Consider the following 25,496-nt stretch of genomic DNA (forward strand, 5'->3'; position numbering starts at 1 on the left):
GCGGAGCACACCGCTTCACCTGCCCAAACCCTCAAGCGCATCGATCAAACGGATGGATTCAAGTGCACTCAGACTTGCTCCGAGCGCACGGGCGTGTCGACTGGGCAACCGTGTTGCTCGGCACGGGTTGGGGCCAGGGCGTGGGGTAGGAGAACGCATCGCCCGTAATCCGTTGTGTGCCCGGCAACTAAAGTAGCCCGGTACGAGGTCGCACATTCAGCAATTAAAACTGTGGTCCGCTGACAGGCCGACAAGGCCGAGGCCGCCACTGCATACCCGAGCCCATCCGTCCCCTCCCCCTCGTACTTCTACCCACTCATTGCAGCCCTCGGCGGAGGCGTGAGAGCTCACGCTGCTGCGAGACTGGAACAATCTGTAAAGCAGGAGAGGCAGCGATGGAACACCTGTTTGCAGGCCTGTATAGTAATTGGAAGTGAGCTTTGGAACAATGGGACGGACCTGTGAGCCTATGCCGTCGTCATCTGAGGGCATACACGACCCATGGAATTGAATGGGAGGGAGGCGTGTCACGACACTTCAGATTGAGACACTGTGATAGGGATAACTTGGGGGCGGAACTGAGTAAGGTGCAGGTTCGTCGTCCAACCGGATGGAGATGGAAGCCGTGCATTGAGGTTGATAACATTGTGCGATAACAGGTTGTGCCTCCGAAGTCCCTGGCCAATGCCAACATCGTGTCACTGTTGTGGCGGCTTGTCTTTACAGGGCGGGGTGTGTCTACAGCACCGCCACCTCCTGAAGGGCCTGCGCTGGACACGAGCACCGAGACTGGAGATGGCCGTCAGGGGATGAGGGGAGGTTGTGAAGGTCGGCATGAGAACTGCAAGATCATTGGCACGGCCTTACAGGATTCCTCGCAAATAGATGACGCTGCTGCAGCTCCATGACACAGGGCACCAGGGTGCAGGTTGGTGCCCGAGGGGGGTCCAGGGGTCTAGCTGGTCCAGACTTTTTCGGCACGAACCCTTGTGCAACATGAACCGGTCTCTAATTGCAATATGGTAGTCATCATGCATGATAGCACCTCGTATCCAAAGGCTATACTTGCGCATGGTTCGAGCACAAATACCGAAGATTGCACCCAGTCTGAGCCTGTGCACGCTGTAAAACTCTTCCAAAGCATGGTACTGCAACACGCAACTTGCAAACGGCTTATGAACTTCATACGACTTTAGAAAGCCAAAAGGCCTCGCAGGACCGGGACCTAGGCCCGATGAGTTTCGCGTTCAAGCGGTTTAACTTCTTTCAGCCGCACCAGGTGCCCCGGCATGGTTTTCCTCCCAATGCTAGCTGCGTCGCCCCGGGCGGACCGGTTCTGTGGGTCGGCACGGAGTCGGGGAGCGTGTTCATCCTGGATGCCCGGCTTAGCCTGCTGGGCACATTCAACGCGCACGGGCACCGCGTGCTAGAGGTCATATGGCTGGAGGTGCGTGAGCTGACACATGACGTGGCCTGTGGGGTGCGTTGCGCTTGGCGGCCAAGGTGCTCAAAAGCCCGAGGGAAAGAAGGCGAGCGCGTTGGGTGTGTACGGGGCTGGGTGTGGGGGTGAACACAACTCAGGGTACGTGGGAGACTGGGAGGTCTGGGAATCTTGCGGTGTCCACCACACCTCCCGCCTTACGAAGGAATCGCGAAGCCTACACGAATCATGGCCTGGCCCCCACCCTCCCCGTTTGGGCACACACCATCCTTTCACGCGTTCACGCTCCACACCGCCACACAAACACACCCCACAGAAGCGGCAGCTGCTGATCACGGTTGGCAGCGAGGAGCCGGGCTGCTCCTCCACCACCGTCAAGCTGTGGCCCGCGGAGAAGCTGCTGGCAGCTGCGGCCGCGCTGGCGGCTGGATCCGGCGGGGCCGCTGGATCCGGATCCGGGTCTGGAGGACACACGGCGGGAGGTGGGGGAGGCGCCAGCGCGACCGGCGCGGCGCCGCTGGCTGCTGCAGCCTCAGCTATGTCGGCGGCCAAAGTGACCAAGGTGGGCGTGAGAGCGTGTGTGTGTCTGTGATGTGCGTAGGATGGAGACGGCTGTTTGGGCCATCTTTATTAAGGACGTGAGCGATGCTCTTGTGGTTGCGGTTGAGTCTGTAGGACCGTCTGAAGTTACTTCACTCCTGACGTTCCTTGTGTTGCAAGGGTTGTTTGTAGGCGCTGGGGCACGGACCGCGTGCCACGTGCCGCGGCAGCGTCTGCGTGTTTCCATCTGCGTGTTTGCGTCTGCGTGTTTGCGTCTGCGCCTGCGCCTGCGTCTGCGTGTTTTCGTCGGCTCGCCTGCCACGCCCATGCACCACGCCCCACACCACCTACGCCACAACAACGGCACTTGCGCCCCGTACACGTGCACCCCTTTGCACGTGCACCCCTTTACGATCTGTTCCTTGGGCCTTGGGCTCGGCCATAAAAACCCCTCCCCCACCCGCCGTACACGCAACAGGTGTTCGGCTCCCATAGTGGGCAGCACTACCCCGAGGCCGCCGTCACGGCCGCCGCCGCCGCCGAGGGCTCCGTGTCAACCGCCGCCGCCGCCGCCGCGCTGGCGGCTGGGCTGGGCGTGGGCGTGGATCCGGCAGCGGCGGCTGGCGGCGCCGGCGGCGGCATGACCGCCCTGACGGTGGCGCTGGGGCTGGCCTCGGGACACGTGGTGGTGCTGACGGGGGAGATCGGGCCGCCAGGTTCGTGGCGTGCCGGGTTTTGGGCTTTTGGGGGTTGTGGGGGTTTTGGGGGCTGGGGTTTTGGGGATTTCGGGGTTGGGGTTGAGGTTGGGATGGCGTGGTGGGGTGGGAAGGGGCATGCGGGCTTGGGGACGTGGGGTTGCATGGCCCTGGAGCTGCGGCGCTGACGCCTGAGTTCAGGGATCACGGACCCCACAGCAACAGGGAGGGAGACAGCTTGTGCAACCTGCCAAACAATGCCCACCTACGCCATCCTAACCATGTGTCTGACGCCGCTGCTGACGCCGCTGCTGACGCCGCTGCTGACGCCGCCGCTGACGCCGCCGCTGCTACTGCTACTGCTACTGCTGCTGCTGACGCCGCTGCCGCTGCTGCTACTGCCACCGCTGCTGACGCCGCCGCCGCTGACGCCGCCGCTGCTGACGCCGCTGCCGCTGCTGCTACTGCCACCGCTGCTGCTGCCACTAACCCCATGCAGGCGGCAACATCCCCAAGGCGCGCCTGTCGCACTCGCGGCGGCTGGCGGCGCGGCCCGACCAGGGCGACCACTGGAGCATCACCGGGCTGGAGCTGACGGGTGGGCAGGGGTGGGGGGTGGGTACACGCATTAAGTTTACGAAGTGAAGTCGTCGGGGGGCGGGGGCTGACGGGTGTGTGGGGGTGGGGCAGCGGGGGGGCTGGAGCTGACGGGTGGGCAGGGGGGGGGGCGGGGGGCTGGAGCTGACGGGTGGGCAGGAGGGGGGAGGGGGGCTGAAGCTGACGGGTGGGCAGGAGGGGGGCGTGTTGCATGGTGCAGTAGGGTGGTGCAATAGGGTGGTGCAGTAGGGTGGAGGCGTGAGTAAGTTTGGGTGGAGAGCACAAGGGAAAAGGTTGGACACACACGCATTGGGGAATGGCACTGACCGACTGCGCCCGCCTGCCCGCCCGCCCGCCCTCGCGCTCTGGGCCACGTAGGCACCGCCGACCTGCTGTCTCTGTTTGTGGTGTCTGAGAGCCAGACGCTGTGCTTCCACCTGCAGACAAACACCAAGGCAAGTGGTGACCGGTGCTATTAGTACGGTAGTAGGCAATGCAGCTGCGGGGCGTTGGGAGATGTGAGAACCAAAGTCAAAGTGCACAGTGAGTTGGAGGAGGAGTTGTTTGCCAGCAAGACACGCGCGACGCCAAGAGGCGCAGCCTCCTCGCCCCGCTCCTCACCCCGCTCCCCTCCTCCCTGGCTGCAACTTCAGTCCTTTGACCAATCATGAATGTAAACCCCGCTCCCCGCTCCCCGCTCCCCGCTCCCCCCTGCCCAGACTGTGCTGGACCCTCAGGGCTCCGCCGCCCCGCGCTGCTGCTGCCTGCGGCCCGGCGGCGCCCTGCTGACGGTGGCGCGTGCGGAGGTGGGGACTGGGGGGAAAGGGGGGAAAGTGGCGGGGCGGGTTATGTGCCCGGGCCCAATGAAACATTGGCAAGGGAGGGAAAGGCAGGCAGAGGCACAGGATATGTGTGTTAAACAAAGAATCAAACGGAACAAAATTCCGTCAGGATATGTGTGTGTGTGTGTGTGTGTGTGTGTGTGTGTGTGTGTGTGTCTGCGGTCGTTGCGTAGCTGAAAGGACACGTGCGCCCCCAAAAGCCGCCATATCCCACGCCCCACCCCATCTCTCCGCCCCGTCGTCCCTCCCCCTGGGCTTTCTGAGGGTGATGGGACTTCATCGTCGGGCTCGGGCATGTAAACCCACCCAACCCCCATCCCCACCCCAGGGTTTGTACGACTACACGGCTGACACACGTGCGGGCTGTACGGTGTTTGAGGGGCCCAAGCAGCGCCTGGCGCCGTTTGGCCGGTACCTGGTGGTGGTGAGTGAGGGGTATCTGGTGGTGGTGAGTGAGGGGGCGGGTTGTAAATACCAGCCCAAACTCAAGGGGGGAAGGGCTGGGGGGCACACGCGCGTGTCTGTGTATGTGCGTGTCGAAGAGGTGATGTATCTGTGTTAAGCCGCGGAGGTGGCGCAGGCGCCTAACGCGCAGGCACAGCGACCCCCCTCCCGCGCCCCACCCACAACGTGCACGCCCCTGCAGCCGACACCATCGCTCCCCAGTTAGTATGTTCCCGACCCTTAAATTTCAACGTGACCATCTTATTACTCGTCGTGCGTCGAATTTCTCATCCACACACGTACACAGGTCACTCGTGACGACAATGCCGGCGGCGCCGCCACCCCCAGCCTGCTCGCCGGCGGCAGCACCGGCAGTAGCAGCGGCACCGCTGCCGTTGCCGGTGGCAGTAGCAGCACGGGCAGCGGCGGCAGTAGCAGCACGGGCATTGGGAGCGGCAGTAGCTGCCTGCAGTTGGCGGATGTACGGACGAAGCTGCTGGCGGGCACGTTCGTACTGCAGGGGCTACAGCACGTGTTCTGCGCGTGGGGTGCCGTACACGCCGTCACAGGTACGACACGGGAGAGGGGGAGAGGGAGGGTGCACATGGGATGGGGTTAGGTGGGGTGGGCGGCAGCGGCACTGTCGTAGCCGGCACAACACAATCCGCGAAGAAGTGCGTGTGTGCGGCACGTGTGTTGTGTGTTAACCTATGAAGAGGAACAGGGTAATGGATTGGTCTGGGGATTTGGTGTGGCCTTTCCCAACCCTGCACATCTTCTCCGCCCCCTTCCCCCTGCCATGCAACCCGCCTCAGCCCCCGCTGCCCCCCCCCCCTCCATGCCTCCCCTCTTCCACCACCCCCCTCCTCCACTCCCCCCCCCAAAAAACACACACACGCAGCTGCGGGCGCCGTGTGGTCGTACCGGGAGATTGACTTGGCGACACAGCTGGAGGTGCGGCGGCGGCGAGGGGGCCAGCGAGGGGCCCACGAATAAATACGTGTGCGTTTGTGTAAGAGACCCCCACACATTACACACCCCACTTCCCTCCCACCCCCTCCTTCTCCTCCTCGCTTCCCTGCCCCCGTCCCCCTGCCCCGGTAACGACTACGTGACATCTGTACCATTGCTCCTGGCTACGCCCTCTCGTCTTATTTGACATGCATGGAACCCCCGCCCCCCTCAGGCGCTGCTGCGGCGCTCGCTGCACAAGCTGGCTCTGGACGTGGCTCGGGCCTGGGGCCAGGGCGGCGGCAGTGGGGGCCCGGGTGCTGACGCGGCCACACTGGCCAGCATCCACCAGCGCTGGGGCGACCACCTGTACAGCAAGGTGCGGGGGGAGGGAGGGGGGAGGGAGGGAGGAAGGGGGAGGAGGGGCAGGAGGAGGAGGAGGAGGAGGAGGGGCAGGAGGAGGAGGAGGAGGAGGAGGGATGGGGAAGGAGATGCAGGAAGGGGAGGGGGTTGTTACTACCAGCCCGACTCAAGCCTAAAGAAGCCAGATTCGCGGGGCAGCTGCAAAGGCAACCGCTGCAAGCGATTATATGGTCGGAGGCGGGGGACTGATTGACTGGGGGGGGACCCCATCCACGTCAGCTGGCAAGTTTGCCCGTGTGACTGCTTCCCCCCGTCGCTCAAGGACGGCTGCGGCTTACCCCTCCCCCACACCTGGGTCATGGTTGGGTTTGGAGCACACTTCGCCGGCCCCCCGCCCCCCAGGACGCGTCTGCTGTACCACCGTGGCCTGGCTACAACTTCACATGTAACCCCCCGCTCCTTCCCAACCCCACACTCCTCTCAAACCCATCCTCCTTTCCAACCCGCACTCTTTCCCGACCCACGCTCCATTACAACCCACTCCTTTCCACACCCTACTGTTCTTGGCTACGCCTTCACTTCGTAAACAATCATGATTGTTTACCCCTTACCCCGACACCCCTCCCCCCCAAAGGGCGAGTACGACGCCGCTATGTGCCAGTACCTGGAGACTGCGGGGCATCTGGAGCCCAGCTACGTCATACGGCGCTTCCTGGACGCACAGCGCATACACAGCCTCACAGCATACCTGGAGGTCATGCACGAGCGGGTGAGGGGGGAGGGAGGGCGGAGGACGGGAGGGGGTTGTAGATACCAGCCCAATTTAAACCAAACCCAATGCAATAGAGCGAGGAGGAGAGCGTGGTCGATGCTTGACAACGGAGTGGCACGCGACAATAGTCCCCATTCCCGAAATGCACCGAGTTCCCAGGTTCCCAGAGAAACATCCCGCAAACCGGAAAGAAGGCGATGAGCTCTTCGGTCTTGTGCATGTGGGCGGTGCTGACGGTAGCCGCCTTCGAAATTGCCACCCAGGCTCAAACACAAACACGCACGTCCTAACTAGCAATGCAGACTAGGCACACGTTGAATACCCACCTAGAAGACATCAAGGGAGCCCGGGCGCCGAGGAGGAGACCAGCGCCAGGGCGGGACGTTCGCATGGGGGGGAGGGAGGGGAGGGGAGGGCGGGAGGGGGAGAGACATGATACTTGCTTCCGCGGGATACTCGTTCCGGATTCGGGGATCCGACTGATCGAGGCGAATGCTGTTCGCGCGTCCTCCCAAAATGATTTTATTGCTTATGTCCTGACACGCATACACATTTGTTCTATTTGCCTTTTAACACAGGGCCTGGCCACGTGCGACCACACCACACTGCTGCTCAACTGCTACACCAAACTCAAGGTGGGAGAGTCGGTTGATGAATGAAAAGCTTTGGTCCGGAGCCGCCAACCTCTTTCGGATTTAAATTGCAAAGGCTCGGTACACGGGGTCGCCACTGCCTTGCACACAGTGCCGGGCGACATGCAAAAAGTATACGACACGTACATGTGCGTTCACGTAAATTCATCAATTCTAGCACCCCGTCAATCCCTTCCCATCCATTTCCTGGCGCCCCAACAGGATGTTTCCAAGCTCGACGCATTCATCCGCCGCGGCGGTGTGGACGTGGACGTGAGTGGGGCTGGCGGCGCCGACGTCGACACAGGCGCGGGCGCGGAGGCGGCGGCCGCAGCAGACGCAGCACAGGGAGGCACCCTGGGTGGCGGCGGCGCCGGTGCGCCTGGCGGCGCCGGCGGCCGGCGGCGCGTGCGGCGCTACCTGTCCGCGGCGGCGGCGGCAGCGGCGGAGGCGCCGCCGCCGGCCCCGTCTGTGGCGACGCCGGCGGCGGCGGCGGCGGGTCTGGCGGGCAGCCGCTCGCGCCTGCAGCTGCAGTCCGCGGCGACGTCGGGGCAGCAGGTGTGTTTGTGTGTTTGTGTGCGTTCGGAATTCATAGTGGGAGATGGTGTTTGTATGCGTTGGGAGGACGGGCGTTACTTCATTCCTGTCCCGACTAGACCAAGACCCTTGATTGGAACACACGCGTCGCCCCTTTTCCCACTCGGCCTCTCGCCTCTCGCAACACACACACATGCGCAGGACTCCTCCGCCCACCCCCGCTCCGCCTCCTCCCAGCCTACCGCCGCCGCCGCCGCCGCCTCATCCGCCCCTCAGCTGCGCTTTGACGCAGACACGGCGGTGCGGGTGCTGCGCGGGGCCGGGTACGCGGAGCACGCACTGCTGGTGGCGGACGCGGCGGGGCAGGTGCGTGCGTGTGCGTGTGTGCGCGTGTGTGTGCGCGTGTGTGTGTGGGGGGTGTGGGTGTGGGTGTGTGGGTGGATGGGTGTTTGGAAAAGCGGTAGGGGGTGGGTGGGTGGGCGGGTGGTTGGGTGCTCTTGATGTCGTAATGGTCTGGGTCTTCCACATGTCTTAGTCATAGCCCGGAGGAAGCGGTGCCCGGGACCTCGCAGGACCGCTCCACCAACTGCACCAAGTGCACAGTCGCACTGTATTCCGCCGCACACGTACACGCGCAATTGACAGTCGGCATCCTTTTCCCTGACCTGCCTCCAAATACACACACACACACACACACACACACACACACACACACACACACACACACACACACACACACACACACAACAACGCAAATACACACACACGCACGCGGGCTTTCGTTTTCTTAATAACACTCACCCAACACAACACGCCAGCACACACAAACACACACGCCAACACGCCAACACAATACGCGCCACAGGTTGACTCGGTGCTGGACGTGCTGCTGGACGACTTGGGGGCGGCGGGGGCGGAGGAGGCCATCGAGTACCTGGAGACACTGCCGCGCAGGAGGTGAGGAGGGACAGGGGGAGGGAGGGCGGAGGGGTTCAAGAGGGCCATAGGGAGCGAAGGCACTCAACACCCACCCGCCCGTACATCCCCACGCCCGTACATCCCCACCCCCACATGTCCCCCCCCCAAAAAAAAAACTGGACGCTGGCACTTCATACTTGTGATGTGATCACTCCGACACCCACCCACCCACACCCCCACACCCCCTGTCTGCAGGCGTGCCGAGGCCCTGAAGAAGTACGGCAAGGTGTTGATTGGGGCGCGGGCGGAGGACGCCACCCGCCTCATCATGGACCTGTGCTGCAGCCCCCCGCCCACCGGTGAGCGGAGGGGCGAGGAGAGGGATGAGGAGGGAGGCAGGAGCAGGATGTACAAGTGTGTGATAAAGGGGAACAGGATGGATTCGAATTGGGTGTGGGTGTGCATGTGTGGCCCTACTGCTCAACCGCAAGACAAACTGCGTGACCTGACTCGTTGGGGGGCGGGGGGTATGTGCCTCATGTCGTGCCGGGTGTGTGTGTATGTGTGCCTCATGTCGTGCCGTGCCCCCGCCCGCCATGTGACACCCCCGCCCTGCCCTTCGCCCCTGCCCTTTGCTTCTGCCCTTCCGGCCGCCCCTGCAGACGCCGACGCCTCCGCCTCCGCCTCCGGCGGCGGCGGAGGCGGCGACTGGTACTTGGCCTCGGTTTCGGACTTCGCGCACCTCTACAGCGGCGAGCCCACCGCACTCATGCTGCTGTGTGAGTTCATCCTCAACACAAACACCGCCGCGGCGGCGGCGGCGGCGGCGTCTGCCAGCCACGGCGGCCGAGGTGGGTGTGGGTGGGTGTGGGTAGGTGGGTGGGTGGGTGGGTGGGTGGGTGGGTAGTGGGGGTGGGTGGGTGGGTCTGGGCGGTAGGTGTTGTGTTCGCGCCTGGCCTGACCGGGACTCCCACGTGGCCTGGCGCACGCGGGGCAGGTACGGGTAGCAGCACCCGCCGCCACCGGTTTTGTACCGTAGCCACGCCTTGAACACCCCTGCCTTCCTACTCGCCCCAGCCCACCGGTAGTGTCCCAAACCCCTGCTGTTTCCTAAGTCCCAACCCCACCGGTGGCGTCCTAACCCCCCGCCATGTCCCAATCGCTGCTGCTGCTGCTGCTGCCACCGCAGGCCCTGCCGACGAGGACGCCGCCGCCGCCGCCGCCGAGCGCGCCGCCGCACACGAGCGGCTGCTGTACCACACCCTGTTGGAGCTGTACCTGGCGGAACACCTGTGGGCGCCGGAGGCAGCGGCGGCAGCGGAGGCGGCGGCATCTGGTGGTGCTGGTGACGCGGTGGGTTACGACGGGTGGGAGGGGAGTTGTAGATACCAGTCCAGCCTAAACCGAACCCAATCCAATAGAGCGAGTGGGAAAGCCTGGGGGGCTGAGGGGGTGGGCTGACGGTTGTGGATGGAGAAAGCGGTGGCAGTGTGGCGTCAGTGGTGTCTGAGGCGATATTGATCATTGTCCAAGTGTTTTGGGGCTTCGGCACATTTTGTGGTAGCCGTCACGTTTGTGGCGCAGGCGCTCGCACGACACACTTGCTTAAGTACCTTAGCACACAGTGTCGACCCGCTTCCCTTGTGTCTCCCTCTGTGTTTACCAAACACACAGCTCACCGAGCAGGGGGGCGGCGGCGCCGGCGCTGAAGGCTCTGTCGCTGCCGCCGCCGCTGCCGCCGCCGCCACCGCAGCTGCCGCTGCCGCTGCTGGCACCGGCGCCGGCAGCAAGGATCCGGGCGTGGAGGTGAGGGGCTGGGGGCACGTGGGGGCATATGGGCGCAACATGGGCATGGCGGGCAGCATCGCAGGCCAGCACAGCCTCCCATGCACAGCAGGACACCAACATGGGATGCCCACCAACATGACACAGCCGGCGCATGCCCCCCCCCCGTTGCCGTACTCATTCCCCTCATTCGGTCTGGTCTGGTCTGGTCTAATCTGGTCTGGTGCGGTGCGGCACCACAGGTACGGCGGGCCAAGGCGCTGGAGCTGCTCAACCGGGGCTGGCCGCCGCACGCCACCGCGCCGCCCCCTCCCAGCAGCAGCAGCAGCGGGGCAGCGGCAGGAGGAGCAGCAGGAGGAGCAGGAGCCGCAGGTGGCGGCGGCGGCGTGGTGTCGCCGGGTGGCGGCGGCGGCTCAGGCACTGGGTCATTCACCAGCAGGGGCGGCGGCGGCGGCGGAGCCTATGCGGGTGGGTGGCGGCAGGTGGCTGTGAGGTGGAGGCGGGGGTTAGGGCGGGGAGCGAGTGGGCGTGTGGGCGTGGGAGCGCCTGTTGAACCCTCACCCCTCAACCCTTGTCGCAAGCCCACCCACGCCAATCTCATACCATTCCCCCCGTTGCAACTGTCGCTCCTGCCTGTGCTCCACTAGTTGGCTCAGGTTGGGCTAGCTTGGGCTGGTATGTACAACCCCACCCCACCACCCCTCCCCTACGCCTTCACTTCTTAACTACTCATGGATGTCAACTCCCCTCCCTCCCCCTGCCCCGCAGTGCCGCCCTCCTACGACCCCGACCACGCGCTGGTGCTGTGCCGCCTGCACGGCTACAGGCCCGGACTGCTGTTCCTGTACGACAGGTGGGGGGGAGGGGGAAGGGGCGTTAACTTTGAACCAATCCCGTAAGGAAACAGTCGCGCTTCAAGGAGAAACTGCAGCCGCATATGCAATTCGTTGTACATCACCATAGGTAGTCGGGCGGGCTTGGGCAGCGTAGCGGCAGGTGGAAGGAGCAGTCCAGAGCAGCTCCGAAGTCATGCGACATGGGGGATGGGGGGTAAGAGGTGTGTATGTGTGTGTGTGTGTGTGTGTGTGTGTGTGTGTGTGTGTGTACGGTGTGTTTGTGTATGTGTGTGTTGTGCGTGCTGTGCCCCTTGTGTGTCGACGACACGGTGTAACGCCGCGCGCGCGCTTACCTTCACCTTGTTCTCTTCCTCTCTTCACATACGCCCACCCACACCCACCCGCCCGCCCTCAGGCTGCGGCTGCCGCGCGAGGTGCTTCAGGTGCACATGGCGGCGGGCGACAGCGGCGGGCTGATTGAGGCGGTGCGCAAGTACGGCGACGCGGCTCGGTGGGTGATGGGGGGTTGAGCGGGTGGGTGAGTGAGCGGTTGGGTGGCACGGGTGTTCGGTGCCGCGCGGAGCGAGGGGTGGCCACGGCACCTTAGAAAGAGACAACCTCCAAATACACGGACACGCGACACCCATGTAGGCACCCACCAACCAGCCCTGCACGCAGCCGCATGCCCCAAGTGGTCCACAAATGCACACACTCACACAAACTGTGATTTGCATACACACTCCAGAGTGTTTCTCCTTCTGTGCGCTCTATCACACTGTTGGTCGTGTGACTCTTTCTTTCTGCCTTCCTCAACACACTGTGTCGGCGCTCTCTCTGTGTGCACACCCTCACACCCTCATACCCTCATACCCTCTACACCTGCACCCTCGCGTCCCCTGCACCTGCACACACACACACCCTACACCTGCACGCGTACACACACACACACACACACGCTCACACACACACACACACACACACACACACAACACACACACCTACACCTGCACGCGTACACACACACACACACACACACAAACACACACACCCTACACCTGCACGCAGCGGCGGCGACCCGGTGCTGTGGAGCGAGGTGCTCGAGTACTTTGTGGGCCAGCACGACGCCGCGCCGCCCGCCAGCGACTGCAGCGCGCAGATCATGCAGGTGAGGGGCGTGTGTGTGAGGTGTGAGGGGTGTGTGTGTGTGTGTGTGTGTATGCGCGTGCGTGCGTGCGTGTGTGGGGGTGTGTGTGTTACTTATAACACACCAAGTCGAAGCCTGCCAGGCCGGCATCGGAGTTACTTACGGGTACCGCATGCACTCGCACGTGCCCGCGCAATAACCCACGCAATAAATCACCTACGCACACGTACACACACACACACGTACATATACACGCACACACAGGTTGTGGAGCACGTGGAGCGGAGCGGCGTGTTGCCGCCGCTGGTGGTGCTGCAGGTGCGTCTGTGCGTGTGTGCTGCATGTGCATGTGTGCATGTGACGTGGCAAGCTTTGTGGTTGTAAGTTCACTTCAGGAAGTATTGTGCAGCTGCCCCCAGCTTCGCGCTCTCGACTGCATCTGACCCCCACGCCTCCCGCCCTCTCACCCAACCCCACCCACCCCCGCCCACACGCACCACCTACCCGCCTGCCTGCCTCAGACGCTGTCTCGCAGTCGGCGCCTGCCGCTGTCGCTGGTCCGCGGCTACATGGCGCGGGCACTACAGCGCGACACGGCGGCGGTGGGGCGCGACAAGGAGGTGAGGAGGAGGGGGAGGGGGAGGGGGAGGGGGAGCAGGAGGAGAAGGGGGAGGGAGGGAGGAGGAGGGAGGCGGAGGGGAAAAGCACGATAGAATGAAGAGGGAGTACAAAGGGCTCTTGAGAGGGAAGAAAGGGGAACACTGGAGTGACGATGGTGGCAGAGGGCAAAGGGTGAAGCGCTGCGGGATGTGCAGGCATTCGTACGCCACCTCCGCCACCACCGCCACCGCACTACCACCGCCCTATGCCCTACCAACGCCCTACGCCCTGCCAACGCCCGACGCTCTACCAACGCCCGACGCCCACCACCGCCCTACTGCCGTACCGCAGGCGGTGTCCAAACTGGCCAGCGAGACCGCCGCCCTGAGGGAGGAGGTAACCCGCCTGCGCACACAGCCGCGGGTGTTTCAGGTGCGTGCGTGTGTGCGTGTTCGGGAAGCTCCAAGGGAGCAGGCGCGTGCAGGCACACGCTTATGGATCCTGGTGCGCTGGGACACATTCGCCGCCCCGCACACTCCCCAACCCCACGCCCCCCACACCCGCGCCTCCCGCACCATCCTTCCCCCACCACCTTGCAATCCCCCCCGGGGGGGGCTACTTCGCTACACCGCTCTGTACCAATCTTCGCAACTCCCCCATCCCCCTATCATGAACACACACACACACACACACACACACACACACACACACACACACACACACACACACACACACACACACACACACGAGTGCCTGAGTGCCTGGGCTCACGTGAGCACATGCATGGGTTTGCACCCTTGAGAGCGTGTGGACACTAATCCCCCCTCGAGGTTAGAGTAGCGGGGGTTGCGCGATTTCCGGTTGGTAAGACCGGCGGCTCACCGCAGCAGGTATGCGAGGTAACTTCAGGTAACATCCGTAAACCGTCGCTTTGCTTCATCGCATACTGTCTTTGCGCAATGTTTTGCTTGTGCTCTTTAAACACACACACACACACACACACACACACACGCACGCCCACACACACACACACACACACGCACACACGCACAGGCCGGGCGCTGCTCCGCCTCCGGCGCGCCGCTGGAGCTGCCGGCCGTGCACTTCCTGTGCGGCCACTCCTACAACCTGCGCCAGCTGGGCGACAACGAGCGCGAGTGCCCGCTGTGCGGCCCCGACCAGCGGCGAGTGGCGGAGATACGCCGCAGCATGCTGGTGAGGGGGGGGGCTGAGGCGGGGTGGGGTGGGGGGTTGTAAATACCAGCCCAAGCTAAACCAAACCAAGCTTAAACGAGCGGAGCACAGGCAGAGGCGACCGTTGCAAGTGATAATACTGATGGGGGTGGGTGATGAAGGGTGGGGCTGTGGCTGGGAGGTTGGGCGGCTGGGCGGCTGGGCGGCTTGGGGAGCGGAACGGGAAGGAAAAACGGGGCACTAGGGTTTAGCTGCCTGGGTATTACGTAACCGTAGAGGCACGAGGACATGCAGGACAGGACATGCCGAGTATTGGTAGCAACAGCCTTCGGTGTGGGGTGCTGAAGGTGCACGACCCCATCCACCCATGCCTCATCCCGTGCGTCCTCGCACACCGTGTCTGCTTTCTCATTTAGGAAGACTGTCGTGAACTATAGAATGACCCCAAAAGCGCCGGCCCAACAGGGCCTATTACTTGCGAGCCATTCCAACCCCTGATATAGGGAGAATGGGGTAGAGGTCGTATCACGACCAAGACCACCTCCCCCACCTACCCCACCTACCCCCTACCCCCATGGCTTCGTCTGCAGTCTGCAGTGCATCCTGCAACGCTTTTCCAAACATCCTTGCAAACCCCCAACCCGCCCCATCCCCTGCCCCTCCAGGCCTCCTCGTTGCAGCCGGAGCGCTTCTTCAACGAGTTGAGGCAGGCCGCAGACGGCTTTTCGGTGGTGGCTGAGCACTTCGGGCGAGGACTAATGAACGTAACGCCCGCACTGGCGGCGGCGGCGGCGGCAGCCACGGCGGCGGCGGGCGCGGCGGCGGGAGGCGGCGGCGCGGGTGGCGGCGGTGGCGGCGGGCCAGGGTTGTAGGGGGTCAAGGGGCCAGGTGTGGGCATGTGTAGCTGGAGGGCATTTGGGCGTCTGGCACGAACCCGGGAAGTGCGCGTGCACGATTGCACGTGAAGGTGCGTGGGGTGTGCGTGACAGCGGGCATGCAGCGAGGCGGCGCGACGAGGCGGTGGTGAGGGGCTCCCATGGGGGTGGTTAACTCCCATGGGGCTGGTTAACTCGAGTTAGTTAGCTGCATGGCCTGATGTTGCATGGTCTGATGTTGTGTGCGGCGGGGTTGCAAGGGCGTCCGTCGTCGTGTGGTGGACTGGTGGTGTGGGTGCTCTGGAGACGTCTAGCAGAGTCTTAGTTGTAGCTAGGGCGGGGGCGGCTGCAAGCAGGGGAGATTTACCTCAATGCTGCGGGCCTGCCAGTCCCGTCACGGCGTTAGCCTTGAATTTGGCTTGAAGCAACTTCATTGAACAGTTCTAATCTGCCATGCGGAGGCTGATGGTCTCGAGTCTCCAGACCCAGCAGGTGTGGTGGAGGCGCAGCAGACAAACACCTAACGTTACGTAGTACCCCGGCTTGCCCCTTCCCCCTCTCCAATCGCGCACCATTGCAAGGCCAGGGATGATGGGAACCATTTGGTGCGAGCCCTCAGTGGACACAGGGAGACCGGGCGGGCAGGCCAAGCAGCGAGTCGCGGGTCCCACTCGCGCACGCCCTACCGGCTGCGCGTGTCCCCACCCAGTACCATTCCTATAGCATCTAATACCACATAAGAGATAATTACAGTATCCCCGGGGCACTGAATCGAGCCGGGGCCGACCTCGAACATCGACATGTCGCGTTCGCCAGGACACGCCATATCAGGCCAGACAGTGGCATGATTACACCTATGCATATACTTGCGTTGACGGCAATCGATAACGCCCGAAAGCAACGCCTATGCAGGATGTTGGCTTCGGTCAACTTCGACTTGAGCCTCGCCGAGCACGTTATAGCCTGCTGTCAAGCGCTATTGTCCCAATAGAGTGCAAGTAACATATACATCAAGTGGCGGAGTCTGTATCCCGCTCTGAATTGTGCTCGGGGCGACGTCTCCTGGCTCCGGGCGTGCGGGTTTGGCTGGGGAAACGCACCCCCAGGACGGCACGTGGTGTCAGCCAGGGGAGACTGTCATTCTAGCATCAGTAAGCCTTAGGCGTCATCCAGGACATGGCGGCATCCTTGAACGACAATCTTCCAGGGGTTTTTGGTGCCGTCGAATGGGCGGGCCGGGAGACACGCTTTTTGGTGATTGCTTGGTCGCCAGCCGACATCGGAAGGTTGCTGGGTTCGTTCAGAGTTGGCCTGTGACATAGCATACTACCTTCAATACTTGCCCTCTGGTTGCGCCCGATCACGCCAACACAAGTCGGCGTAGAGTTCAGACGGGCCGGAGTACCAAACTTGCACCGGCTTCTGCAGCAGAGCTGAATCCTCGTAACAACTCGTTGCAACAAATGTCTTCCTTACATGATACAGGAGTGCACCCGAGTCTTAAAAGTCGCATCAACGCAAGCTCGACGCAGCTCGACCAGCTAGCAGCCGAAATTGCCGAGCTCCACGAGCTGCACGCCAAATCCCACCGTTTCCGTCTGTGCAAACTCGCGAGCAAAATTCTGTTGGTCGCCTCCGGCGAGCCGTTTCTGACGTCCGCGCCCTTCAAGAGCCGTGGCGTGTCAGACCCGAGCACCTTGGCAGTTGCAGCTGCGCTGGAGACCACCGCGCAGGATTTCATAGCAGCAGCTGACGGCATCGTGGCGCGCCACAACAGGGCCATTCGCCCGCACGAAGTGGACGAGCTGGATGAGGCGGTGGAAGAGATGACGTGTCTTATTACGCCGGCCCTGGAGAAGATGGCGCAGTGGGAGTGCATCGTGGTTAAGAACTATGCGGCCATCAGGTCGGCCTTCAGCGCCAGCTTCAACAGCAAAGGTGTGGATGGGATGCCGCTCACGCCTCAGAGGCAGGGGCGGAGAAGCAGAGGTCTTGGCCTGTGGGCAGCCGTGGGCAGCCGCGGGCAGCAGGGGTTCCAGCGGGGCGTGGGTGCGTGCGTGTGGTCCGCGTGAATCGAGAAGGGGAGGGCGGGTGTGTCCCCTAGAAGCATGCCGCTACACGGCACGCGGTGCCGCGCGGGCAACACTCCAGGGGAGGCGAGGCCGGGTAAGGGGTGACGGGCGGGTGGGGCAAGCAGAGGCTCAGGGCGTGGCCTGGGCGCCACTTACGCACACCACGCACTCTACACCGTTCATTCTTCACCTACCCGGTACCTGCCCGGCCTCATTCGCATTCTGCTCCTGCCCCCGTGCCCCACCCGTTACCCTGACCTCGCAGCTGCTCTGGCTGCTTGAGCAGGCTGCTTGCTGTGGAGCATCAGCAGTAGCACGAAGTTGTGGACCAGCGACAGCAGCAGAGGAGCGAGAAGCAGTTACAGCTAGCAGTTGCAACGGCAGCCGCAGCAGATGAGCTGCATCACTTGTGGAGCAGCAGCAGTTGGATCACCAGCAGCAGCAACGGTAGCAGCAGGGTCAGCAGCAGCCCTGCAGCAGTTGCTGCTGTGTGCAGCTGCAGCACGGCGGCGAGCTGGCTGGACCTGGAGGGGGGCTGCGGCCGCCGCTGGGGCGGGCGCTGGGGTCAGCAACACATCAGGAGGGCAGCGGCGGCGGTGCGGGGCGTGCAGCGGCGGTGCGGGGCGTGCAGCGGCGGTGCGGGGCGTGCAGCGGCGGTGCGGGACATGCAGCGGCGGCGGCGCAAGGACCGCTTTCGCTTGTGCCCCCAGCGAGCCCACACCAGTCCAGCCTCCAGGCGGCTGTGGGGCGCCGCTGCTGCTGCTCCTGCTCCTGCTGCTGCTGTCTGAATGACAGCCCCGGTGTGTTGGCGAAAACTAAAGCGAGTTTACGGCTCAAGTCGGAATGCCATGGATATGTGAGTCCATGCCAGGTCGAATGAGTGCGTGCCAGCCCCATCCCTGGCAGCCTTGGGCAGGCGACGCAGCGGGATTGTGTGGTGCCGTGATTGTGTGGTGTCGTGAATTTGTGGTGTCGTCGCGTTGCCACGCAAGGCGTGGTGGGGCGGGTTTGGTAGGTATGCGGGCTGCGCCTGGTCCGCCCGACGGGAGCAACAACAAATGGGGGCCAGGAACTTGGGGGCGAGGGATACGGCACTGTTAGGCACCTGTTGCAACGCGTTTGTGCAGAGTGGAGGATGCGGTGTGCTGTTGAGGTGCTTGTTGGCTATGCGTTGATTGAGGTGCTGGCGTGGGGCTTCAGTGGCACAGTCGGGAGCTGTTAACAGGAACGGTATATGGCAAGGCTGTGGGAGCCAGCTAACGCATTAATGCCATAGGACCTTGCATAGGACGACAGCGTTGGATGCGGCGGGTGGCTATCACTGACCACATGTGGTGATGCGCGCATGCACATTCACACGCAGATACATGCACCTGCGTGTGAGCACCTGCAATCAAAGTAATACGGTGCGGTGCGCTGCTTGGCTGCTGCGACGGTGGCCTCTTTAGCGTGGATACCTGGCGGGGAGGCGCGCGTGCGTGAGGCGCGTCACCCGGGGCCGTGAAGGTTGCAATAATGTAAATTTTGGCGTTCTTACCATCCCAGTCATATGCGGCAGCACAAGTGGATCATTTGATTTGCGGCGTGCCGTCACAGCGTGTGGTCACGCAGCGTTGGGGTACGTGTCTGCTGTCCGTGATTGAGGGCACTTCGGCCTTGGTGGGAGCAAACACGTGGTTTGGATGCCGTACATTGCAGGTGCAGGTGCAGCCGCCCCCTCCCCCCCGCCCGGCCTACCTGCAGCTGCCAGGAACGGTTGTGGCACAGGACGAAACCATTCTGGCCCGCGTCGACGAAGCAACTAACCGCAGCAGGCATTAAGCACAAAGAGTCCAGCGTCCAGAGCAGTCCTGGACCAGCTCATCTATATGTAATGACAGCCATGGTCTCGCCCTGCCTGCCCGCCTGCCGGTTGCAGCTGGCCGTGAGCGGCACGTTACCGTGTGCCCCACGCCGTCATCCCCCCCCCGCCCCTCCCACGCACTGTCGCAGACTGCGGGCGCTCGACCGGCCAGGCCCAGTGCCGCCTTGTAGAAAGAGACATGGGAGCAGGGGAGGCATGGGAGACAACAATACATGCGCGTTACAAGTGGGTGGATGGCGTGCATAGATTTTGTGTTGTGTGCGTGACACGAGTCTGCGCAGCACTCATCACCAATTTGCATATGCATGCTCGCTCGTGTCCGGCACAAAATGGCGTGAATTCTGCCCCGCCCGCAATGCAATAGTCCCGGAAATAAATCAGTGAAAATGCGCATTAAGCCTCTTATCCGGCGATAACGCCGCCACCAGCCAACTTTACACACACACACACACACACACACACACACACACACACACACACACACACACACACACACACACACACACACACACACACACACACACACACACACACACACACACACACACACACACACACACACACACGTGCCGCCGCCCTATGCCCATGCTTCCACCTTTGCCTATAGGTGAGCTCGACTACGACCAGCGGGCGGGAATCCGGGAATTAAGCGTGCTGGGTAAACGTTGTTTAGCGCGCCCAGGGTGCGGAGCATGGACGCATACAGGTGCATCGCGGGGTCAGGCCGAATGGTCGCCCGTGGGGTTCCAGGCTTATCGCGGGTAAGTATGACTACCTGGGTCACGACAGTCACGCGACGCTCGGTAAAATGGTGGGTATCGGTAAGTAACTCCGTCGCGTCATTGGGCGGGCTTTCGTTTCGTTTTTGGGCTGAGCCCCCCCAGCGCAGCGTTCCAGGGGGGGGCGAAGCCCCCCAGGAACACCCCTGTCCGTGGCTGCGTTCGTGCGTCGGCAAAACATAGCATACTGGCGCAAACCGCGAGTGCTACGTATTATTATTTGTTAATGTCTATTGCGTGTAAATAGGTGGCAGGGAAAATTCGGGCGGAGCGAGAAGTGCCTTCGCGCGTCCATGGACAATTGACTTTCGCGAGGTCGCAAGGAAAGCATCCGGTGCCCGCTGATATGCAGCCTCTAAGGCAAACTATGTTGGCGGCAAGCAAAGCGGGGAAGTATATCGAAAGTTTTGAGCGACTTGCCGAGCCATGCCTGCCGACGCGCCAGAATGCCGAGAAGCCCCGAGGTCGCCCCCGCCCCGCGCCTAGCCCTTTGAGCGTGGGGCGCCGGGGAGGTGTTGAGTATGGCAGGAGGCTAGAGAAAGGCTTGGGGTGTTTGGGAACGTGACAAGGCACGCATGCGTGGCGCGGGAAATCCCGCACGACCCCAACCCGAGTGTCCCTAGCCGATGCGCCTGCGCGTCGTAGCGGCTGGAGGCTCTGACGGGGCGTTACACCCTATTAGCTCCCAAGCGTACGGGGGCTCAGCCCATTTTCCAGCTGTACAAAGCTGACACCCCTTGTTTAACACACACACACACACACACACACACACACACACACACACACACACACACACACACACACACACACACACACGATGTACCGCACATTCTCAAAGTCTTTGCATAATTGCGCTTTGCCTTGCTACTTATAATCCACCGCCCATTCCTCCACAATTGAAAGCCGTCACAGAAGCCCCGCCCACACAAGTCTTCGGTCGCCCACACAAGTCTTCGGTGTCCGTCATCATTTGTTGTACATCATCCTCGTGCGCGTCCAAAGAGTCTTGACATGCGTGCGTCCGCGTCCAAAACACTTGCTCCCTCTCCCAAGAATGTGGCACACGTGTGCCGATGCCTGAGAAGCAATATCTGAAACAAACACTGGCCACGTGCCGTGCACACCAACACACGTACTCACACGAACTACTTAATACTCGAAACACCCTCTGAAGGCCACAGGCACCGAGCGCATACCCGCCCCGCCACCCCTTCCCGAATCGCGCAAACCAAAGTTCCGGTATTTACTGTAACATCAATGTACGATAAAATAAGACCAATCATAGGTAATAAGGGCCCTTCCTCGATCTTGCGCCTCCATAAGCCTGCCCGATGGCCAGCAGCAGTCGCTGCCATGCATACCGTATGCACGCTCGCTCTACGCCTTGATCACTGGCAATACGCGCCCTCCCCGCTCCATATCTTTATCCTTTCGCATCTCCATTCGATGTGCTTGTGCGATCCGTGCTCCCCCACCCCCGCCCCAGGGCATTTGCTCCCCCTTCATCCTAGACGCCTCACGCCGTCTGGACAGGCGCTACAGACGCCGCGCCCGCCGGCCCCTGTTGCCCACCCTCTCTCCCCGACCCCGACCGAGAGCTCAGCGCTGAAGACCCTGAACCCGTGCCCGCGCTCGTGCCCGAACCCAAACCCGTCGTCTTGGCCTTGGCGGCGGCGGCAGCCGCCGCCGCCGCCACGCGTGCCTCCAGGAATGCAATAGCCTCTGCCGAGTATTTGCACCGCTGCCGGATGCGGGCGCCGTACTTGTAGAAGAGGATGGGGAAGGGCACGCAGGCGAGGGCCAGGAAGGCGGGCACGGCGGAGGCCCAGTGGATGCCCAAGCCCGCGTACATCTTGCCGGTGAAGAGGGGGAAGGCGGCGCCGAACAGCGAGCGCAGCACGGCCGAGGCCGCCAGCACGGAGGCGGCGTACAGCTGTGCGTGAAGAGAAGGCGCGAGGGAGGGCGGGGGCGGGGAGGGGAGGGGTTGAGCATGGGATCACATGTATAATAATGCGATGCGGGCCCGACAGCAAAGATGGAGAAACAAACACGCCGCCGGCTCCCAACTATTCGTGCGTGCTGTCCTCCGGCGCTGTCGTTGGGCGGGCGAGCGTTTCGTTCTTAACAAACACACACGCGCTGCCCCTCCCCGCCCCTTCTTTCCCCTCCTCCTCTTCCTCCCTCCTCTCCTCTCCCTCCCCGTGCTCACCAGATAGCTGTCTACCAGGTAGTTCATGATGCTGAGGAAGGTGAGCACCATGCCGAAGCCAAAGGGCACGGTGGCGATGATGCTGACGACCCAGTGGATGGATGGGTCGTTGGTGAAGGCGAACACGAACAGCCCCACGGGGATGGCGAACGAGCCGATGATGGAGGGCGGCAGGCGCGACTCGGGCGGCGCCATGCCGCGGTGCTCGCGGCTGATGCGCACGTAGCGCCTGTAGCGATAGGCGATAGGTGGCGGCGGGAGGTAGGTAGTGGGTGGGTGAGTAGGAATGTGTGTGTGGGTGGATTGGGATGCCAGTTAGCAGCTCAAACAAAAAAGGTCGGGTTGTTCCGCCGCCAGCGCTATGTCTTGGTTCCAACCACCCACAGCTCGCTGGCAAGACCCACAGGCAAAGCAGACCACCGCTACCCCCACCCAACCAGACCACCGCTGCCCCCACCTGTTGTCGAACACGGTGTATATGATGGCCGCAACCATGCCCACTGCCACACCAATGAATGACAGGCCTGTGCAGGTGCAGGCGCACAGCAGAGCAGGAAATTTAGGAGTGTGAGGACGATGGTAACATGAAGCCAGTGTATTTTTATTTGATAGCAACGCACGGTGCACGGTGCACGGTGCACGGTGGGTCTTGGGCAACATCACAGCCGAGGTGCCATGCTGCTACCAGTCACTCTCCCCCTCTCCATCTTCCGCAGTCCCCTCCCCTCCCCTCCCTTTCAATCCATTCCCCCTCCAGCCCCGCCCCCATATCCCGCTCTGCCGCTCACCTCCAACGCCCGGGCTCCAGCCGTACCCACGCTGGTACACAATGGGGAAGGCCGCGAACAGCATGTACAACACGCCGTACACAATGGCGGTGTACAGGCTCAGCAGCATCACGATGGGCTCGCGGAACAGCAGCAGCCACGGCCGCGTCAGGCTGGTCGCCAGCAGCACCGGCAGCGGCTGAACACCCTTGGCGTCAAACTTGGAGCGGTAGACCGCTGCGGGTGGTGGTGGCGATGGTGGGGAGGAAGGCGCGGTGGCGGCGGCGGTGGCGGCGGCGGCGGCGGCTGGCGCCGCCGCGGCCTTGGCGACGGCGGCGACGCGGCGGCGCAGCAGCACGGGCGCGTAGGTCTCCGGCATCAGCGCCAGTGCGACCACGGTGAGGGCGCCTGTGAACATGGTCATGAGCCAAAACACCCAGCGCCAGCCCAGAGCCTCGCCCGCAAAGCCACCCACGATGGGGCCTGCGGGGACAGACACGAGCAAGGCAGCGTGCGGTGGCGTCAGGCCATCAAGTTGTGTACGAAGGAGTGCCCATTCCTGCCAGCTAGCGACACCCCAACCCACTGCATTGGACTCCCCTCTCCTTGCCCTTCAACCCATCCCTCCCCTTCCTTCCTTTCAAACCACCCCACCCGTCCACCCGCGCCTCCCCTTTGGGCTCGGCGGGCATGTGACCCCCCCCTCCACCCATCAGCGCCCAGCAGTGCCCCAGCCGCTCACCGATGACGGGCCCCATGAAGGGCGCCGCCGCGAACAGTGACATGGCCAGGCCGCGTTGCTCCGCCTGGAACATGTCCGCGATGATGCCGCCCGCGTTGGTCAGAGGCGAAGAGCCGATGGCGCCAGCCTACGCGCAGAGAACGCGGGTGGGTGGGTGGGCGGGTGGGTTGGTGGGTGGGTGGGTGAGTGGGCGGATGGGTTGTAAATGCCAACCCAAACTAAACCAAGCCCAGCTAAACTAGCAGAGGTGGGTGGGTGGGGCTCAGGGATCTCGGGCAGCTCAGAGCGTTCAGCGCAGCGGCACTCCTCCCCAGTGCCCGCCCGCGCCCCTCCAACACCCACCGGCGCATGACTACAACACCATCAACAACACCAACAGCAACACATAAAACACAGGACACAAACAACATCCTGAACAAGCAAACAACGCGCACTCACGAAGAAGCGCAGGATGGCCAGCGCCGTCATGGTCGGCGCCACCGCGCCCGCCGCGTTGAAGGCGGTGACGGCGGCGAAGGTCCAGATCAGCAGCGGCCGACGGCCCAGCACCTCGGACAGCGGCGCCCAGATGAGCGGCCCCAGCGCAAAGCCCAGCACAAACAGGGAGATGCCCAGAGTAACAATCTCGGAGGAGACGCCGAAGTCCTCCGTGATGAAGCCTGGTGTGGGGTCGGTGGCAAGGGTTTGCGGGGGTGGGGGAGGGGAGTTGCAAAGGTTGGGGAATGGGGGTGTCTAGAGACAGTGTGTTGACCGTGGCGGCGGCGATGCCACCCAGGGCCATCTGTGAGGCGGTGACGTACGGTATCCGGACTCCGGAGTGCGCGTCCCTACCCAACTAGAGCCTAGCCCCCGAAACCCTCCACCAATCCTGACAACACCTCGACGCAAGTCCTGCTCAGTGAGAGACTGAGACTCCTACCTGCCGACCCGGCGTAGGCTGTGGAGCAGAAGCCGACAGACAGCGTGGCGACGGAGACCAGCAACGTCATGAGCCATCGGTACAGCGACGGCCAGTTCATAGGGTTCTCAGCGTCCTCATCCATCCAGTCAACTATGAAGGGGTCCTCTTCCGTCCCCGCGCCGGGGTATTCGGTGTGGGCAACTGTGTGGAAGGCCTCCCTGTAGGGCTTCCAGGGCACCGGCGCGATTGAGCCATTCGTCACGCTCGGGCCGCCCAGCGTCGTCGACGACGATTGGTTTGAGACAACGGATTCAGGTGGTATAGAGATTGCTAGAGCACCGGTGGGAGCAGCCTCGAGCGTGCGGGCTTCCGACGACTCGCCGGCAGAAACGCGGGGCATTGTGTTCTTTGTGTTGCTGTTCTATTTTGAGCAGGAATCGGAGGCAGGGTTGCATCGATATAGACGAGTGATATAGGAGCGGGCAGAGTATATAGAAGGGCGCGCAGGGGCCGATTGCAAGAAAAACAAACGCAGAGTAAGCCGCTCGGGTCGGTGACACGGCGCTTCAGCTGCAAGTCGCGGCAAAATCAAGTAAATAATGAACAACCGTGTTTTACATTTAAATACTGTTGAGTCAGGGGTCAGGCCTCGCGCGTCAGAGCTTCCCAGCCGACTGCATCACGTACATTTGCAATTTACGCACACACCTGCTCTGCAGTCCTCCCGCAGAACTTGCCCAATACTAATATAGAATATAGCGTTATATCATACTGTGCAAGCAGCGGCCGCTAATGTCGGACTTACAATACTTACGGGACTAGCTTCGTTCGTCTCCTCGGAGTCCACGCGTCCGCAGCGATGGCCAGAGGCCTGTGGCGCAGGCAGCTGCGGACAAATCACAACCCAGCAGCGCACTCCTGAAGGTTGGACGCGGATGATGGCTGGGCGTGGGGGCAGAGCCTTCAGCCTGAAGAGGCCAAGCGTCATGAGGGGTG

At 62.7% G+C, this 25,496-nt stretch overlaps 3 protein-coding genes across 3 annotated transcripts; 2 read left to right on the plus strand and 1 right to left on the minus strand.

Annotated features, from left to right (window-relative positions):
- The first annotated feature begins 1,027 nt into the window (after window positions 1-1,027).
- Window positions 1,028-15,699, plus strand: CHLRE_02g095074v5 (uncharacterized protein). The gene is made up of 28 exons (XM_043059544.1): window positions 1,028-1,447; window positions 1,758-2,003; window positions 2,460-2,697; window positions 3,176-3,274; window positions 3,652-3,728; window positions 3,993-4,079; window positions 4,444-4,539; window positions 4,867-5,128; window positions 5,461-5,513; window positions 5,746-5,889; window positions 6,508-6,642; window positions 7,224-7,280; window positions 7,500-7,835; window positions 8,016-8,180; window positions 8,680-8,771; window positions 8,988-9,091; window positions 9,395-9,583; window positions 9,922-10,085; window positions 10,407-10,538; window positions 10,760-10,985; window positions 11,286-11,370; window positions 11,769-11,864; window positions 12,419-12,518; window positions 12,762-12,815; window positions 13,019-13,117; window positions 13,449-13,529; window positions 14,151-14,312; window positions 14,957-15,699. Exons 1-28 carry the CDS (start codon window positions 1,235-1,237, stop codon window positions 15,161-15,163), a joined length of 3,999 nt encoding a protein of 1,332 aa, XP_042927176.1. The 5' UTR covers window positions 1,028-1,234; the 3' UTR covers window positions 15,164-15,699.
- A 218-nt stretch (window positions 15,700-15,917) lies between these two features.
- Window positions 15,918-18,771, plus strand: CHLRE_02g095075v5 (uncharacterized protein). Its single transcript, XM_001702104.2, has 2 exons — window positions 15,918-17,104; window positions 17,504-18,771. The coding sequence occupies exons 1-2, from the start codon at window positions 16,630-16,632 to the stop codon at window positions 17,518-17,520; spliced, it is 492 nt and encodes a 163-aa protein (XP_001702156.1). The 5' UTR covers window positions 15,918-16,629; the 3' UTR covers window positions 17,521-18,771.
- Window positions 18,772-20,537: 1,766 nt separating this feature from the next.
- On the minus strand, window positions 20,538-25,237 carry CHLRE_02g095076v5 (uncharacterized protein). Its single transcript, XM_043059545.1, has 7 exons — window positions 24,519-25,237; window positions 24,038-24,258; window positions 23,600-23,726; window positions 22,879-23,340; window positions 22,548-22,614; window positions 22,091-22,319; window positions 20,538-21,814 (listed from the first exon to the last, which is right to left on the minus strand). The coding sequence occupies exons 1-7, from the start codon at window positions 24,898-24,900 to the stop codon at window positions 21,398-21,400; spliced, it is 1,905 nt and encodes a 634-aa protein (XP_042927177.1). The 5' UTR covers window positions 24,901-25,237; the 3' UTR covers window positions 20,538-21,397.
- Between the last annotated feature and the right edge of the window lie 259 nt (window positions 25,238-25,496).

This window comes from Chlamydomonas reinhardtii, chromosome 2 (genome assembly GCF_000002595.2).
Source record: "Chlamydomonas reinhardtii strain CC-503 cw92 mt+ chromosome 2, whole genome shotgun sequence".
Lineage (NCBI taxonomy): Eukaryota > Viridiplantae > Chlorophyta > Chlorophyceae > Chlamydomonadales > Chlamydomonadaceae > Chlamydomonas > Chlamydomonas reinhardtii.

What these genes read in the sequence shown, in the direction of transcription:
- CHLRE_02g095074v5 (XM_043059544.1), top strand. Translation starts at nt 1,235, where the DNA reads ATGAGTTTCGCGTTCAAGCGGTTTAACTTCTTTCAGCCGCACCAGGTG. An exon ending in TAGAGGTCATATGGCTGGAG is followed by an intron (nt 1,448 to 1,757) that starts GTGCGTGAGCTG and finishes CACACCCCACAG; the next exon opens with AAGCGGCAGCTGCTGATCAC. An exon ending in CACAGCCGCGGGTGTTTCAG is followed by an intron (nt 13,530 to 14,150) that starts GTGCGTGCGTGT and finishes ACACACGCACAG; the next exon opens with GCCGGGCGCTGCTCCGCCTC.
- CHLRE_02g095075v5 (XM_001702104.2), top strand. Translation starts at nt 16,630, where the DNA reads ATGTCTTCCTTACATGATACAGGAGTGCACCCGAGTCTTAAAAGTCGC.
- CHLRE_02g095076v5 (XM_043059545.1), bottom strand. Translation starts at nt 24,900, where the DNA reads ATGCCCCGCGTTTCTGCCGGCGAGTCGTCGGAAGCCCGCACGCTCGAG. An exon ending in AGCCTACGCCGGGTCGGCAG is followed by an intron (nt 24,259 to 24,518) that starts GTAGGAGTCTCA and finishes ACCCCACACCAG; the next exon opens with GCTTCATCACGGAGGACTTC. An exon ending in CTGGAGCCCGGGCGTTGGAG is followed by an intron (nt 22,615 to 22,878) that starts GTGAGCGGCAGA and finishes GCACCTGCACAG; the next exon opens with GCCTGTCATTCATTGGTGTG.